The sequence below is a fragment of the Debaryomyces hansenii genome (genome assembly GCF_000006445.2).
Source record: "Debaryomyces hansenii CBS767 chromosome A complete sequence".
In the NCBI taxonomy this organism is placed as follows: Eukaryota; Fungi; Ascomycota; class Pichiomycetes; order Serinales; family Debaryomycetaceae; genus Debaryomyces; species Debaryomyces hansenii.
The window spans coordinates 950,941-964,737 of NC_006043.2; the positions used below are offsets into that span (position 1 = coordinate 950,941).

General features: G+C 37.2%; 8 protein-coding genes across 8 annotated transcripts; 4 read left to right on the plus strand and 4 right to left on the minus strand. All coding sequences in view use genetic code 12, as the record gives it.

Annotated features, from left to right (window-relative positions):
* Positions 1-438: 438 nt before the first annotated feature.
* DEHA2A11220g (DEHA2A11220p) lies at positions 439-2,214 on the plus strand (the record flags this gene model as incomplete). Its single annotated transcript, XM_456820.1, has 1 exon — positions 439-2,214. One exon carries the CDS (start codon positions 439-441, stop codon positions 2,212-2,214), a length of 1,776 nt encoding a protein of 591 aa, XP_456820.1.
* A 216-nt stretch (positions 2,215-2,430) lies between these two features.
* DEHA2A11242g (DEHA2A11242p) lies at positions 2,431-6,162 on the plus strand (the record flags this gene model as incomplete). Its single annotated transcript, XM_456821.1, has 1 exon — positions 2,431-6,162. One exon carries the CDS (start codon positions 2,431-2,433, stop codon positions 6,160-6,162), a length of 3,732 nt encoding a protein of 1,243 aa, XP_456821.2.
* A 110-nt stretch (positions 6,163-6,272) lies between these two features.
* DEHA2A11264g (DEHA2A11264p) lies at positions 6,273-7,214 on the minus strand (the record flags this gene model as incomplete). The annotated part of the gene is made up of 1 exon (XM_456822.1): positions 6,273-7,214. One exon carries the CDS (start codon positions 7,212-7,214, stop codon positions 6,273-6,275), a length of 942 nt encoding a protein of 313 aa, XP_456822.2.
* A 250-nt stretch (positions 7,215-7,464) lies between these two features.
* DEHA2A11286g (DEHA2A11286p) lies at positions 7,465-9,843 on the plus strand (the record flags this gene model as incomplete). Its single annotated transcript, XM_456823.1, has 1 exon — positions 7,465-9,843. The coding sequence occupies one exon, from the start codon at positions 7,465-7,467 to the stop codon at positions 9,841-9,843; it is 2,379 nt and encodes a 792-aa protein (XP_456823.2).
* Positions 9,844-9,895: 52 nt separating this feature from the next.
* On the minus strand, positions 9,896-10,873 carry DEHA2A11308g (DEHA2A11308p; the record flags this gene model as incomplete). Its single annotated transcript, XM_456824.1, has 1 exon — positions 9,896-10,873. The coding sequence occupies one exon, from the start codon at positions 10,871-10,873 to the stop codon at positions 9,896-9,898; it is 978 nt and encodes a 325-aa protein (XP_456824.1).
* Positions 10,874-11,000: 127 nt separating this feature from the next.
* DEHA2A11330g (DEHA2A11330p) lies at positions 11,001-11,186 on the minus strand (the record flags this gene model as incomplete). Its single annotated transcript, XM_456825.1, has 1 exon — positions 11,001-11,186. The coding sequence occupies one exon, from the start codon at positions 11,184-11,186 to the stop codon at positions 11,001-11,003; it is 186 nt and encodes a 61-aa protein (XP_456825.1).
* A 263-nt stretch (positions 11,187-11,449) lies between these two features.
* Positions 11,450-11,926, plus strand: DEHA2A11352g (DEHA2A11352p; the record flags this gene model as incomplete). Its single annotated transcript, XM_456826.1, has 1 exon — positions 11,450-11,926. The coding sequence occupies one exon, from the start codon at positions 11,450-11,452 to the stop codon at positions 11,924-11,926; it is 477 nt and encodes a 158-aa protein (XP_456826.1).
* A 251-nt stretch (positions 11,927-12,177) lies between these two features.
* Positions 12,178-13,563, minus strand: DEHA2A11374g (DEHA2A11374p; the record flags this gene model as incomplete). Its single annotated transcript, XM_456827.1, has 1 exon — positions 12,178-13,563. The coding sequence occupies one exon, from the start codon at positions 13,561-13,563 to the stop codon at positions 12,178-12,180; it is 1,386 nt and encodes a 461-aa protein (XP_456827.1).
* Between the last annotated feature and the right edge of the window lie 234 nt (positions 13,564-13,797).

Here is a 13,797-nt window from a genome sequence, read left to right on the forward strand (position 1 = left end):
TATATATTGTGGGATGTGAGAGACTGCCATGGACCGTTGTCTGTGGGTGGTCTTATATTTGGAGACATTGTATCCAAGTGCTCTAGGCGTGCCGTGTGTTTTAGATAACGCACAGACGTTGTGGTGTTGCTATCAGGATTTGGTACAATATATCGTTTGTATATTATTTGTAGCGTCTGCTAGTTTGTATATTTACTTAAAAAATACATTTGTCGGTTTAATTCTACTTCATGTTAACAATTGTACTGCTCCGTAGTCCAGATATCCGGCATGGCTATCGTGATAAGTGCTTTTAAGAAGCTCCCATACTTAAGACCACCTCGGCGATTTTGTGTAATTTTGACCTTTCTAATCCAGCTCATGCTCAAAGCAATTTATAATTAAAGGGTTACAGAGATAATCTATCTAATTGATTATTAAACGCAACTGATAGATAATATGGTTTTTATATTGGCTGTTAGACCTAGGCTACTTTACATAGCCAACAGGCAAATACAAAGTAACAAGCGATTAATATCATCTAGTACACAAAAACTACTTCAATCATCTAACACATTATCAAATGCATCGAAAGTAAACAGACAAGTGACAGAGAAGACAAATAAGTTCTTTAAGAAGAGACACGTCGCATTGGTATCGGGAATCATAATTATTGGATCGTATATTTCGTTCAATCAGTCAAATTATTATAACTTGGATACTGTTCCACCGATTGGTGGGGGAGGTAGATCCGGGATCAGTCCTAAGCTTTTTCCGCCATCAAATACCACGGTGATCGGGGATGACTCGAGATACTTTTCTACGTCTACTAATTCAATGCACCAAAAAAATAGCATTGGGAACCAACAGCAGAAACAAGGGGTGTTTTTGTTGAATGACGAACAAGTGAGTGAAAGGTTGAGACAATTTGAAGAAAGTTATTCGGTCAACAGAGGTAAGGGTGTCACAAGATACGATATCTGTCAATTGCCATCCAACTCTCCTATCGAGGATGATAGAGCGGAGGAGATTGTGCAAGTGCCTATTTTGCAGGATAACAACATCAAGACGTCCACTGACTGGATGTTTTTTGGTGTCTTTGATGGACATGGTGGCTGGACTACTAGTAGTAAATTAAGAGACCAATTGATTAGCTACATTGTACATGAGTTGGGAACGATTTTCAAGCCAACAAATGAAGATAACTTGAGATACGTTCCAAACGGTGCTACCATCGACCAGGCAATCAAGAATGGGTTTTTGAAGTTGGACCATGAAGTTGTCAATAAGAACATGGAAAAATTGTTAAATGATAATAATAAGGCCAAAGCGGCAGAATTATTGATGCCAGCGTTGTCAGGCTCGTGTGCATTGTTATCATTCTACGATACCAATTCCAAATTATTGAAGGTGGCGGTTACAGGTGATTCTAGAGCATTACTTGGGTCCTTCAAAGATAACCATTGGACAGTCAGACAATTGAGTATTGACCAAACAGGATCAAACCCAACAGAAGTCGCTCGTATCATTAGTGAACATCCTGATGAGCCGAACGTGGTAAGAAACGGAAGAGTTTTGGGCACATTAGAACCTACAAGAGCTTTCGGTGACTGCCGTTACAAATTACCAGCATCGATTCAAGAAAGAATTTACAAGCAGTTTTTTGGTAGAAGACTTCCAAACAATTTAAAGTCACCCCCTTATGTTACCGCTGAGCCTGTTATTACGACCACTAAGATCAACCCGGAAAACAATGATTTCTTGGTAATGGCATCCGACGGTTTGTACGAAATGCTCTCTAACGAAGAAATTATTGGCCTTGTGGTGAAGTGGATGGAAAAAGAAAGAATGGTCAAACCTCAAAAGTCATTCTGGAATTACTTTGGATCCACTGAGAATAAATTACCAGAGATATCTGATATCACTAACGATAAGTCTTCAAAGCAACCATTTAGAAAGAATAAGCAATCCAGCGGATATGGCGGTTTCTTGTTAGACGATAGAAATGTCTCAACTCATTTGATCAGAAATGCTTTGTCTAATGGTGGTTCAAGAGAACAAACATCTATGTTAATATCTATTCCCAACCCTGTTTCAAGACGTTATAGAGATGATTTAACTGTCACTGTCGTCTTTTTTGGCAAGGATCTCAGAGGTGAAAATGAAGCTGGAAAATTAGAAATAAATGCTGATGCTACCGCAGGTGGTATTGATTCAGCTAAACCTAAATTATAAATAACGAGAATATTAGAGTTGATTTATATATAACCACTGTTTATACTGTACATTATAGCATTCCTAATATAACTAGGATTATTTTCGATAGTTTTTATAGTTGTAGCTGCAATTTTTGGTTTTCGTTCCACGACTAAATAAATTAATAGTATTTTATAATACGAAATTGCATAAAACCTAACATAGTTTAATTCTGTATAATTTGAGTCAAGTAGTATGGTTGAGACGACAGATATTAAAGCAGGAGAAACAATTCTCGATACATGCAATAATGTAAGAGACCCTCTTACAAAAACAAAATTTTTAGAACCAGAAGTATCTAGGGAAGATACAAATAAAGAGATCTCAGATGAATTATTAACGCCTTCGAACCAGTTATCATGGGATCTATTGGATTTAGTTCAATCTTTACCGGAAGTGAACCAAAACAAACTTTATGATGGATTGCTAAACATACCTAGTCCTATTAGTAGAACATCATTTAGGTTTAAACGGTCAGGCATCGCAGGTACGGTTGATGGTTATAAAGAGGAATTGCGCCTTTCAGACTTAGATAATGCAAATTCAAGTAATTCATTATCCGTAAATAGAAAATTTACGTCCAAGAGTGATGCTTTGAGAGGGAAATCAACATTCTTACCGTTTCAACCAGGTGGTTTATTGGACAAGAAGTCGATGATCAATGCCGCAAAGGACGAATCAGCATTTTTACATAGAAACGAAATGGGTTTATTTGATATTCCGCAAGGGTTATCCAGAGGTTTGAATATACTGGATTCAACGGTCCTGGATGATAATATTGTTAATTTAGAGCAAAGCAAGGAACCTCAAGATTCTCAACCCGAAGAATCAACATTGGAAGATAAGAATTTTATAGAATCAAGTAACCTTCTGGACCAAGGTTCAAAATCTGATAACCGACTCCCATTTGAATCTGAAGATATAGATGGTATCATACCACTGGATTATGCCAGTATGAAACAATCTATGGATGAAGCTCCAGAACACAAGAAAAGTTGGGCTCACGTTGTTGATTTGGATCACAAATTAGAAAACTTTAAAGAGGTTATTCCGAACATGGCACGAGAATGGCCGTTTGAGCTAGATACTTTTCAACAAGAAGCTGTATATCATTTGGAACAAGGGGATTCTGTTTTCGTTGCAGCTCATACGTCTGCTGGTAAAACAGTTGTTGCAGAATATGCAATCGCCATGGCCACCAGGAATATGACCAAAGCTATTTACACCTCACCCATTAAAGCATTATCAAACCAAAAATTCAGAGATTTCAAAGAGACATTTAAAGACATAGACGTTGGTTTGATTACAGGGGATGTTCAAATAAACCCAGAAGCCAATTGCCTTATTATGACAACTGAGATTTTGAGATCTATGTTGTACAGAGGAGCAGATCTTATCCGTGACGTGGAGTTTGTAATTTTCGATGAAGTTCACTATGTGAACGATATCGATCGTGGTGTTGTCTGGGAAGAGGTAATCATTATGTTACCTGATCATGTGAAATACATTCTTTTATCGGCAACTGTGCCTAATACTTATGAATTTGCAAACTGGGTTGGTAGGACAAAACAAAAAGACATATATGTAATTTCAACACCGAAAAGACCAGTTCCATTAGAAATATTTATATGGGCAAAAGATCACTTATTCAAAGCTATTGACGCGAATCGGAAATTTTCAGATATTGAGTTTAAAAAACATAAAGAGATTTTGGAAAAGGGAAATAAGAAGGAACCCCCTCATGTTACAATGGGAGCAGGTAGTCGTGGTGGGCGTGGAGGAACTGCCAGAGGTGGTAACAGAGGAGGAGGACAAGTAGCAAATAGAGGTAGAGGAAATTTTCTGGGTGGTAGAGGTGGATTAACAAGAGACGGACCAAATAAAAATACTTGGGTTTCGCTTGTGCAATACATGAAGCAACACAATTTATTACCTGCTGTCATTTTTGTTTTTTCAAAGAAAAAGTGTGAAGAATTTGCCGATACATTAAGCAACGTAGATTTTTGCAATGCAAGAGAAAAATCGGAAGTACATATGTTCATCGACAGAGCAGTTTCTAGATTAAAGAAAGAAGACCGTGAATTGCCGCAAATAATCAAAATCAGAGATCTTTTAAGTAGAGGTATTGCAGTTCACCATGGTGGATTATTACCCATAGTCAAAGAGTGCATTGAAATATTGTTTGCAAGGTCTTTGGTAAAAGTTTTGTTTGCTACGGAAACATTTGCAATGGGGTTGAACTTGCCAACTAGAACTGTTGTTTTCAACACATATAGAAAGCATGATGGAAGAGGGTTTAGAAACTTGTTACCTGGTGAATTTACGCAGATGTCTGGAAGAGCAGGTAGAAGAGGTTTGGATGATACCGGGACGGTCATTGTCATGTCATTTAACGAACCTTTATCACCTACTGATTTCAAGGATGTAACTCTAGGTACTCCAACGAAGTTGCTGTCTCAATTCAGATTAACGTATAACATGATCTTGAATCTTTTGAGAATTGAAGCTTTGCGTGTTGAGGAGATGATTAAGCATTCGTTCAGTGAGAATTCAACTCAAACTTTACTACCAGAACACGAAGTCACTGTAAAGCGCTTATCAGAAGAACTAAACGAGACTAAGGTAGAAGATTGTTCTATATGTAATTTGAAGAATATTGAAGAAACTTATAATTTGTTAACCGATTATGAAAATTTATATGGCCAAATCGTGGAAGAGATTCAAAAGCTGCCTATAGTTAGGAATACTTTGATGAGAGTTGGTCGTCTTCTTTGCTTTAGGGATAAAAATGATACTTTAAGATTAGGTTTCTTCATTAGGTCCAATGTGTCTGATAATGCTTTGTTAGTTTTAACGTTTGATCTTGGTGAAGAATATGAAAGGGATAGCGCTACTTACAAATTACCTTGGATCCCACATTCGTATTATCTTAGCCATTTCATGAAGAAAATGGTCTATTCAGGATCCCTTAGAATAGAATCCGTCCCTTACAATAATATAGGATTTATTGGCCGTTATTTTTTGAAAGCTAATATTAAAAGCATATTACAGAATGACTCAAAAGTTATTGCAGAAGCTGTTGAACAAATTCAAATTTTGTTGAAATTTCAAAATAAGTGGGACGAAGTTGGATTTTACCAAGCAACACAGTTATCCTTACACGAGCTTTTGGAAAAGAAGATGCCTATTCTCGAAAGACTTAATGAGCTAGAATCTTTTGAATGTAAGAACTTCAAAGTTCATTACCAACAAATGCATAGGCAAGATGAAATTAAATCTGAAATAACTACATTACAAAGATTAATCTCTGATGAGAATTTAGAATTGTTGCCTGACTACGAGCAACGTCTAAATGTTTTGCAATCGTTAGGATTCATCGATAAAAACCAAAACGTAGTTCTTAAAGGCCGTGTCGCATGTGAAGTTAACTCTGGTTGGGAATTAATCATAACTGAATTGGTTTTAGATAATTTCTTAGGTGACTTTGAGCCAGAAGAGATCGTCGCATTGCTTTCTTGCTTCGTATACGAAGGGAAGACCAACGAAGAAGAAGAACCCCCTATCACACCGCGGTTGGAAAAAGGAAAGACCAGAATCCTTGCTATTGCAGAAAAATTAATGAAGGTATACGCGGAACACCAAGTTTTGCTTACGTCGGAAGAAGAAGAGTTTTTAGAAAGGAAAAGATTCGCCTTAGTGAATGTTGTGTATGAATGGGCTAGAGGTTTATCTTTCAATGAAATCATGCAAATGAGTGTTGAAGCAGAAGGAACTATTGTGAGGGTAATCACCAGATTGGACGAAATATGTCGTGAAGTCAAGAGTGCTGCATTGATAGTTGGTGACTCTACTTTGCATTCTAAAATGTCGGAGGCACAAGAAAAAATTAAGCGGGATATTGTTTTCTGTGCATCGTTATATCTTTAGTTTATAGACCACTGCTATGTAATCTAGTTGCATTTTGAAAATATATTATACACTATAAATACAGATATAAGTCTATTAATTGAAACCCTTTTATATACAATTAACCCAAATCAGGTTCTTAGTTTCGTTAGTGTTTCGGTTGCAAGAGTAACCAAACCTGCCTGTCCGTTAATAATTTTACCATAAACCACTTTGTCTAACATATCTTCCATATTGAACTTTACCGATAATAATCCAATCATAGTGTAAAAGCTTCCTATTGAAGTGACATCTTGGATTTTCTTTTTTTTCTCTGTATACTTTTCACTCGAATGAATCACGCCTCTCCTCGTAGTACCCTGATAAGGAAGTATGCAATCGTAAATATAATTACGTTTCATAAATAATGGTATTATTTTCTCTTCGTCATTGAATAAGTTCATAGTCTGTTCCAAACTTTCAGACGGAAGCGAAAGATACTTTTCATCCGTAAAGACGGTACTAAGTCCAAGATGAAGATCAAATATAGTCTTGCCAATAGAGCGAAGCTTTTCTGTTGTGTATTCTTCACCTGTTCTTACCTCAGGAAACAATCCCTGACTAGAGACGTTACTTGGCGTTTTATCAAACAGGGTTGCATCATACTTACCTCTTTGTTCAAGGACTAAGGAAAAATTTGAAAGACCACATAGTATGCTAAGCTTCTCATTCAATGACAATGGAAATTCTTCTCCCACAAACTGCTGGATATGTTCCGCCCTGGGGGATATTTTAGACTCAAAGTCTTCATCCAGATCTAAAACCTCTAGAATCCTGTTATTTCCAAGTCCCTTTCGATCCAAATATTCAGAATCAAAATCGGTAGCTGCTCTTCTGTAGAAAGACGGTCTTACTCCTTGATAAGGTATTTTCTTGTGTGAATTGATTTGAGGATTCTCCTTGTACAAATCTCGACTCAGAATAAGTGCTGAATCAACAACATTTCGTTTAGCTCCATTATTTGTGTACGACAAGAGAGCTTTACTAGCTGATCTTATTCTGAGTTGAATTCCTCTATTCGTTTTTGAGAGCATGAACTTTATATTATTATTTGCATTTATATTGATATGTGTGATGCTGTAAAATTTCAAGGATGGAACCACAAATTAGGTACACTTACCAAGGCCTAATATACTATGCATATATTGGTTTACTAAGTGTATCTTGTAATAGGCTAAGATTGAAAAATAAAAAAAGTTATTTGGTAACGTGATCTATCAATATTTTCTTCTATCAGAAGAGACATAATTAAACATAAGAATTGTTATATTAGGAATATATAGTATGTCGTCCAAAACCAGTTCGTCTGCCTCAAAGAAAAAGGCAACATCGACTCCAGCTTCGGAGTCATCAACAAAAAAAGTGAAAATACCGAAGAACTATATTGTTAGGCCATCACCAAATAATTCAGCGAGGTCATCGAACAAGGTATTTATAAATAGTGAGATATTACAGGCATTGGAAATTTCAAATGGATCAATAGTGTATATTTCAAAGGTATCTGGTGGTGAAGCAGGTGTTTTGGGAACAATTCATAGTGATAATGATATTATAGACAAGAATGTTATTGGCATATCCTCAAGCTTGAGGTGTTTAGGAGGACTTCTCCTTGGTGATCGGATCCAAATCGATAAATACCTAAGCCAGCCTGAGTACGCTACTTCCGTGGATTTACGAATCGAAAATGATCAGAATGAAAGTATCAAAATCGAGGGAAAAGTTTCTAAGGCACTTGAGAAATTATTTAATGAAATAGGTATAGTGTTTCCAGGCCTCAAGCTAACCAAAGTTAGTATACCTAATAATGAAGGAGGTAATGAAGAAGAAGATATTAAAATGAGTTGTACAATTAAGGTTATTGATGTACTGGGTAAAGAATCTTTGGAAGATTCACTCAACAAATTGTCTATAAACGAAGAGAAGGAAAGCGAGATTTGTAATTCCCTGACAGTTTCTCCCGCATATATATTTAGCAAGGGCAAAACTCAGATAAACACTTCTGTGATCAGAGAGCCTTTGCGCTCAAAGTTTCCTCAGTTACCACAGCCTGTGGGATATTCCCAAGTGGGTGGTCTTTCTAGGCCAATTGCACTCCTTCAATCCACTATTGAACTACCATTGCATAACCCAACTCTATTTTCTGATTTTGGGATTTCACCACCTAGAGGTATATTGTTGCACGGTCCACCTGGAACTGGTAAGACCATGCTTTTGAGATGTGTTGCGAACGAAACAAATGCTCATGTTTTGACAGTGAATGGACCATCCATTGTTTCTAAATATCTTGGAGAAACTGAAAATGCAATTAGAGATATATTTGAAGAAGCAAGGAAGTTTCAACCTTCCATAATATTTTTGGATGAAATCGATTCATTAGCCCCTAACCGGAACTCTGACGACAGTGGTGAAACTGAATCCAGAGTTGTTGCTACCTTGTTAACTATGATGGATGGAATGGGGGATACAGGAAGGATTGTAGTTGTCGGTGCTACAAATCGCCCTAATTCTATTGATCCTGCTTTAAGGCGACCAGGTAGATTCGACCAAGAGGTTGAAATTGGAATTCCTGATGTTGAGGCAAGAGGTGATATATTAATAAAACAATTTGACAAAATGGACAAGTCTAAATTTGACTTAACTAAAGAAGAAATAAACTCCATTGCATCTAAGACACATGGATATGTTGGTGCTGACTTGACAGCATTATGTAGAGAGTCGGTAATGAAGGCCATTAATAGAAGCCTCAAGGCTAGCATTCCACAACGTGAAATTAAATTGGAATTAAGAGATGTCGAAGAGGCATTACCAGAAATTAGGCCATCAGCTATGCGTGAAATTTTTTTGGAAATGCCAAAGGTATATTGGTCGGATATTGGTGGCCAGGAAGAATTAAAGCAGAAGCTCACCGAAGTGGTACAATTACCGTTGGAAGCTGCAGATACGTTTAATAAGTTAGGTGTTCTGGCACCTAAAGGTGTTCTATTATATGGTCCTCCAGGTTGTTCTAAAACACTTACTGCAAAGGCCTTAGCTACCGAATCTGGATTAAATTTTTTAGCCGTTAAAGGTCCAGAAATATTTAATAAGTATGTTGGTGAATCTGAGCGTACTATAAGAGAAATTTTTAGAAAAGCTAGAGCTGCATCTCCATCCATTATATTTTTCGATGAAATAGATGCAATTTCAGGTGATAGAGAATCATCTGGTACTTCCGCTTCTCAAAACGTTTTAACTTCGTTATTGAATGAAATCGATGGTGTCGAAGAATTGAAAGGTGTTGTCATAGTTGGAGCTACAAATAGACCTACAGAAATCGATCCTGCTTTGTTAAGACCTGGTAGATTAGATCGTCATATATATGTTTCCCCGCCAGATTATGATGCCCGTTTACAAATTTTGACAAAGGGATGTTCCAAATTTAATTTGGACGGCCGTGAAGTCAACTTGAGTACGTTAGCAGACTTAACAAATGGTTGTTCGGGAGCGGAAGTTGCATTATTGTGTCATGAAGCAGGTTTATCAGCCGTCATGGAAGATAAACAAGCTACATGTGTAGAACAAAGGCATTTTGATCATGCATTGAAGGGCATATCTAAAGGTATAACACAGGATATGTTAGATTATTACAAAACCTTTTCTAGTAGGAGTGGATTAAGTATTTAATATATGTATATATTAGATTTATAAATACAAAAGAAATGTAATAATTAAATAATTAAGTCTGTTTACAACCCTCTTCTAATCCTTTTTCAAGGTCTGGTGGTAAGTCCTTATCGTTAAAGTCTAATCCATTACCTCCAAGTGCACCACCTCCCATGCCACCGAATCCTGGGAAGTCACCTGAATCTCCAACAAGTTCAGTTGGTGGTTGTCCTAATTCTTGTAAAGATTCTAACAAACTATTCACTTTCTCTCTCTTCTCTTTGTCTTCATCATCGTAATCTGTTGCCTCGAAAATAGCCAAAATCTCTCCAGAAATTTCGTATTGCTTAGTGTAATTAGCATGTTCTTCCTCGGAAATCTTACCCTTTTTCTCTTTCAAGTAATCAGGGAATTTCGAGTGAAGGTCTTTTATTGGCTCGCACAACACTTCCCTCGATGATAATTGTTCAAGCATATCAACCAATAACTTCGACATATCCAAATCTCCATCCCCTCCAGCTCCCGGGCCTCCAAGTCCCGCAAGCAATTGTGTCAACATATCTTCTGGCTTACCACTAGATTGGTCGTTCTTTATTTGTTCGTCAATGGTATCGCCTGATTTCTTCAATCTTTCCATCGTTTCCTTCATAACGTTATCAAAATTTTGTGGTTGTGAAGCAGCAGCCGCTTCCTCCTTATGATCCTCGTCAAATTGCTTAACCAATTGCTCAAATTGCACCTTGGTTTCTGGGTCTTCTATATTTAAATCCTTAACCAAATCTTCAATTCTAGTCTTAAATTCGTCATTAAGAGGCTCATCAGCTGAAGTCTTCACCTCTTCCTTTTCTTGAGTCTCAGTACCAACCGCCGATCCTGGTGGCTTATTCAAAACATCGTCAGCGAAATCATCTAATAAATCGTCCAAATCGTCCAAATCATCTTCGTCGCCGGCATTAGTCGATGTGGGGACTGCCTGCTTGGCTTGACCAGTACTCTGATCCCTTTTTTCGTTACTCTTCACACTATCCTTATTTTCGCTACTCAAAGACATCCCTGATATACTATTGACTGTATTGTTTTTAAGAAGAGTGTTAATCTATGACTAAAACAGTGTGTGTTCGCTCGTCTTTTCATACTCGGTTCAGAGATTTTACATGTGGGGGAAATTGCCTATAAAATTAAATGACCCGCTTAAAAATGGCAGATGATTTATAGAGCCATTCGTTACTTCCAAACGGCAAATTTTGAAAAATATTCTCCTTATTGGTCCTTTGAAAGTCAGCGGAACCTGTCGTATTGATTTTGTACTTTTCATGGAAACAGTATGGCGTATGTCTAACTGTCAATCTTCGAGTCGTAACCATACATCTGATGCTTATGAAAAATTTAAGCAGAACTAAAACTAATCTTTAACAGAACAGTGAATCTTCAATGTGTCATCTCCATGACACTGTTCTGTAATAGGGTGATATATAATATTTTGCATTCATCGGAATCAGTGTATAGTGGTTGGTTTATGTAGCGGTCGTGTGCGACCGGGCAATATAAATGTCAAGACGTAATTTTTCATCACTAATTACAATACCGATAACGATATAGTATCATAGATATTGACTGAATCATTAACATGTCGCTTTGTAAAACTCGTTTGCAAGAGGAAAGAAAGCAGTGGAGAAAGGACCATCCATTTGGGTTCTATGCGAAGCCTTCGAAGGCAGCTGATGGGTCATTGGACTTGACACAATGGACCGCTGGAATACCAGGTAGATCAAACACTTTGTGGCAGGGAGCTACATATCCAATAACTATATCATTTCCAGAAGAATATCCTTCGAAGCCACCCAAGATTAAGTTTCCTACTGGTTTTTACCACCCAAATGTATACCCAAGTGGTACGATATGCTTATCTATCTTGAACGAAGAACAGGACTGGAGACCGGCGATCACTATTAAGCAAGTCGTGATGGGTATCCAGGAATTATTGGATAGTCCAAATCCAGACTCGCCTGCACAAGAGCCAGCTTGGAAGGCATTTAGTAAGGATCTTGCTACGTATGAAAAGAAAGTCAAAGAACAGGCCAAGCGATACGCAACAGCGTCATAAAGCTTACGATAAATTAAGTCAAATACGCCACCCCAGCTTATAAACGGTGTAGATGATGTTGTATTCTACGATCAATTTTGATATTGTAATTTTAATAATATATAAGACATATATCTGTAATCAGTCCTTTCGAACTTGCAGCAGGGATTGTGAATAAAATAAGCGTTAAATATAATGAAAATATGTAGAAATGAACAAAAAAACATAACATGATACGACGGGCGGACCGTTTACAATAAAGGTCTTATGCCTTATTGTTGCATACTGTTTCGAACGCATTCACTGTCTTTGATGAGATCTCTGCTTTTAATGGTAGAACCGGTCGCAAGCTCGCCCAACTGCGATGTTCCTTTCTCTTTGTAGGTACTTACTGCTGGAATATCCGCTTTAATTCTACTGACTAATGTTTGGTATGCTCCTGGTTCTATCTTAATTAACGTATGCAAAGGAATCGACATCCATGGAGATTCTTCTTGTGGGACATTCATGAAGTACGCATATAAGCATCTCAAGACTGCCTGGTGAGTAATAATCAAAATGTTTTCTTGTCTTTCTAATTCCATAATAATTGGTTCCAACCTGATTACGATATCACGGTACGATTCACCACCTCTGTAACGATATTCGTACTTATTGTCATCTCTCGCCTTAAAATCCTCCGGAAACTTTTGTTCGATTTCTTCATAAGTCATGCCATCACACTCACCAGCATCTAATTCATCCAAAGCCTTCCATTGTAATTTTTTCTTGTATGGCAAAAATGATGCTGTTTGTTGTGTTCTTTGTAAAGTTGAAGTCCAAACTGTAAGATTAGTATGCTTGTTCTCTTCCCCAAAAGACTTGAGAACTAACTCGGGTAACTTCTTAGCATAACGCCTTCCTCTCTCAGAAAGATTTGCATCACCACCGATTTGCCCAGTTAAATTAAATTCAGATTCACCGTGTCTTGAAAGCCAAATACACCTGGGTTTAATATGCAAGTTCATAACGTAATAGACAATGCGACTTTCCAAATAACTCTCAATCTTATTGAGAATCACTTGCGAATTGACGTTCACTAATTTGATAAAGGTGAGATCACTGTCTGTATCCCTGTCCATTGTTTCATATATATCCTCATAATATTTGATTCTCTGCAAAAAATCCTTAGTTGCATAGTCTTCATCCTTATTCACATAATCGGTTGATGTGGTCTTGACATCAGCAATATTCTGCAAGACCAAATCCTTATCATCACACCAACTCTCCAAAAACATTGGTTCTATGTAGTTTTCACGGCATAGTTTCAAAATCTTGTCCCTTCTAGCCCTTGTTGAGTTAGTTGCGTCCAAAATACCAACAACCCCGTTGTCCTCGGTAAACCAATTCATCATGTCCTTCATCGCCGAATTTAACGCCTCCTCTCTGTATTTCAACCCCTTCTCATTGTGTGGATCAAAGAATTCTGCCGTTGTACTTTCGCATGGCACGAGCTTCCGCCTGTATGTTCCAACATTGAAGCATTTAGATTTGATGGAGAGCCACGAAAGATATCTCACGATCTTCTGAGCAATTAATGATTTTCCCCGGGCTGGCAATCCAACCATAACCACACAGACTCTAACATTTTCAACATGTGAAATTGAATATACTGGCATCCTTAATTCTGTATTAAAACTTCAATTTATCAAATAAATCAAATTATATCCACCAAATTTTATTAATCTCTTTAAACGTGGAGACAATCTTTAATAACCGTATTCTGTTAGCGTCAACACTTATTTGCTAAATGTTTCTTGTTTTGTTTACTATTTAATCTGATTCGATATTAATCATCAGCTTTAGTTTACTGTTTGATGCAATTCAATAAATAATTTGTTGATAGAAAGAGA